The 2,853-nt window shown below is 54.4% G+C and overlaps 1 protein-coding gene across 1 annotated transcript; it reads right to left on the minus strand.

Moving 5' to 3' along the window:
- Positions 1–652: 652 nt before the first annotated feature.
- On the minus strand, positions 653–2,561 carry J4E82_009351 (uncharacterized protein; the record flags this gene model as incomplete). The annotated part of the gene is made up of 2 exons (XM_051735576.1): positions 653–2,273; positions 2,323–2,561. The coding sequence occupies 2 exons, from the start codon at positions 2,559–2,561 to the stop codon at positions 653–655; spliced, it is 1,860 nt and encodes a 619-aa protein (XP_051584677.1).
- Between the last annotated feature and the right edge of the window lie 292 nt (positions 2,562–2,853).

Below are 2,853 nucleotides of genomic sequence, written 5' to 3' on the forward strand. Positions count from 1 at the left end.
AAGAGGGCTGGTGTAATAAGGACACGTTTTAGTCTAGTCAAATTTGAACTGAATACACTCCCTACTCTACTCTGCGCAAAATGTGTGACCTTGCTATAGACTAAGGGTACAGGTTTGGAGTACTCGTAGCACGACGAGCATGGAGCGGAAATACAAAGACAACTTGCCCGCAAGGGTGATTTCGAAGATACTCGATAAGAAGGGGAAACATGACCGAAGGCACGAGTTGCGTTACGGTCGGAGACACACAAACGAGCACGTTTCATTGTTGAAGAAGTCAATAGAGGGAAGTAGGTATGCACGTCTCATCTTCATATCTTCTACTACCTCGCTAAGCTTCTATCATGCTAACCTCTTACTACATGCCATTGCCTCATACTCATGTCCATGCAGTAGACGCGCGGTATCGCATACTCTCAAGTTATATCACAATGCCTCCCGACTGATCCATCTGCGACGCCGTATACATGTCTCGTATGCCGCGGTCTCTGTTATCGATAGTAGGAAGGCCATGTAAGACGAACAGTGAGCATAGACATATTGTGGCGTATTCAATGTCGTTGGTACTACGATACAGGCGGCGATCGTATCCGATGGCTCTGTCGTCAAAGTGCTAATGTTTCATGTCTGATACACATGACCATCATTCCGTTCACGTAGCAACGTTAGCAGTGGCAACAGGTGCCGGAGCTGAAGCCGACGCAGCAACAGCAGCAGGTGCATTAGAAGTAGCTTCGCCAGCACCTCCAGCATTCACAGGACCAGCATGCCCTCCCCTAGCACCACCTCTGCCGCCACGTCCGCCCCTCGGTCCAAAGCCTCCCCTTGCACCGCCACGAGCAGGTCCAGTCGGAGGTCCGTTAAATCTTGGGTTTGGGCCCCTAGCAACTTTTTCTTTACGCTCAAGGACCTGCACAGCGCCTTGAGCAATCTTGATAGGACTGGCAGCCATGGCTTTGCGTAGACCCTCTGGCTCAGCAAAGTCGACGTAGGCGAAGCCCTTGCGCTTGTCGATTTCCACTTTGTCGATGCCGCCAAATGTCTTCATGACTTCTTCGATGAGGGGTTCGGTAATGCCTTGGCTGGGGTTGGCGTGCTTGAGGAAGGCTTGCTTGCTTGTAGGAGCAGGCACGGGATTGGCTGGCGCTGCTTTTGAGGCGTTGTTATGTGCTTGCGCAGGTGCAGTCTCGGTCTTGGCGGGAGCGGCGTGCGATTGTGTTGGAGCGGGACTGTTTCGAGCAGCAGCAGGCTCGGTTGGTGGTACCCGCGAGGCAGCTGGGCCTTTAGGAGGGTTCGGTGTTTGAGGCTTCTTGAGAATTTGAGGCGCAGGGGTCTTAAGTGGTGTCTGTGGCTTCACATCGCTGGCAGTGGCCTTGTCACTGGATTTGTCACCCTGATTGGCCTTGAATGCGCGTCGTTCCGCTCGAGTTGGGCGTTCTTTTCTGCTTGTTTGTGAAGTCTTGTCTGGAGTTGATGCAGCTGGTGGCGCGACAGGCGCTTCCTTGGCCTTTTCATCCACTGCTTTGGTCTCCTTTGCTTGAGCGTTCGCATCGGGCGCAGCTGCACCAACCTCGCGCTTCGTTCCGCGTCGACGGTTGGGAGCAGGCCCTACACCAAGGTCACGCTGTAACATGGACTTTGCGAGTGCGACGTTGCCGCGCTTGCGCTCTGGTGCCGGACTGGCAGAAGACTTGTCTGCCGTCCCAGCAGTTGCCTTGGAGGACGATGCTTCCTTGTTAAGGATCTTGACGGCCTCTTTGGTTGCTTGAGCCTTGTCAGCCTTGCTCATCCGACGATTCTTGTCATTCGAGTTGAGGGCGTTCTCCTTGCCTGGCTTGGCGAGGATCTTCTTCTCACCACCATCGTCCTTGGCCTCTCCACGCCCTCTGTTGCCCTTTGCGCTCGGTTTATCCCGGTTGGCTTTCTTCTCCCGGAGTGCTTCGATCAGAGGCGTGGTCTTAACCTTCTCCTTCTGGCCTTCATTCTCGGCAGCAGGAGGCTTAGTGATGGGGTTCGTGAGGCTCTCGAGGAAATCCTTGAAATCCTGATCCTGGTCGATGGTGCCCTGGCGGTTGTCGTTCCTTCGGCGACCCCCGGGCATCTTCGGGTAGGGAGCGTACTCGAGCGTGGGGGGTCCGACGAGGGCGGGGTCCTGCCATGATTTGGTCGCATCGTGGAAAGTAACTGTGCGCACGTGGTCGCCGAGTGCCTTGACATGGTCCTGTTTCGTAACGTGAATGTATACGCGCGCTGGCTTGGACGGTTTGGCGGCACTGAGGTGGTCAACATACTGCCCAAGCAAACAAGTCAGGAAGGACATACTCCGTCGATATCTTGCCTTTCCTGTAGTTGATCCAATCGATCTTGCCAGCACCCAGTTTCCATTCGTTACCCAGGGCCTCAACAAACTCGGCCTTGGTGAGGCCTGGGGGCAATCGCCGACATATCAGCTTCAGGCGGGGCTGAGCAGCCTTTGGGCCGCGGGAGGTCTGGGCTTGGGGATTCTTCTGGAGGAGTGTGACGGGTAGGACGCCGTTGGGATTGGTCTGAGGAGGGGCCATGGAGGGCGCGATTGTTCCTGTACAGGTTGAGTTTGTATACAGCTAGACGAGTTGCAGTTCTGGTGTATGAGTTAGTACTGGATATTGTGAGACACAGTATGCTGTATACCGTAGGTAAATGCAATGTAGCCCTCGGCTGGGTGAATTATCTCAATTGTAGTTGAGTTGGGGCGAGGTGGACGAGAGAGCGACAGTTGCTTTGGGTGAACATTAGAGATATCAGGCAGGAAGGCAGTACCAAGCGCGGCGATTGTTTTTGATACTCTGTGAGACACGGCGACTTTGGCAATGA

The sequence above is a fragment of the Alternaria postmessia genome (genome assembly GCF_024291825.1).
Source record: "Alternaria postmessia strain BMP 2775 chromosome Unknown scaffold_88, whole genome shotgun sequence".
In the NCBI taxonomy this organism is placed as follows: domain Eukaryota; kingdom Fungi; phylum Ascomycota; class Dothideomycetes; order Pleosporales; family Pleosporaceae; genus Alternaria; species Alternaria postmessia.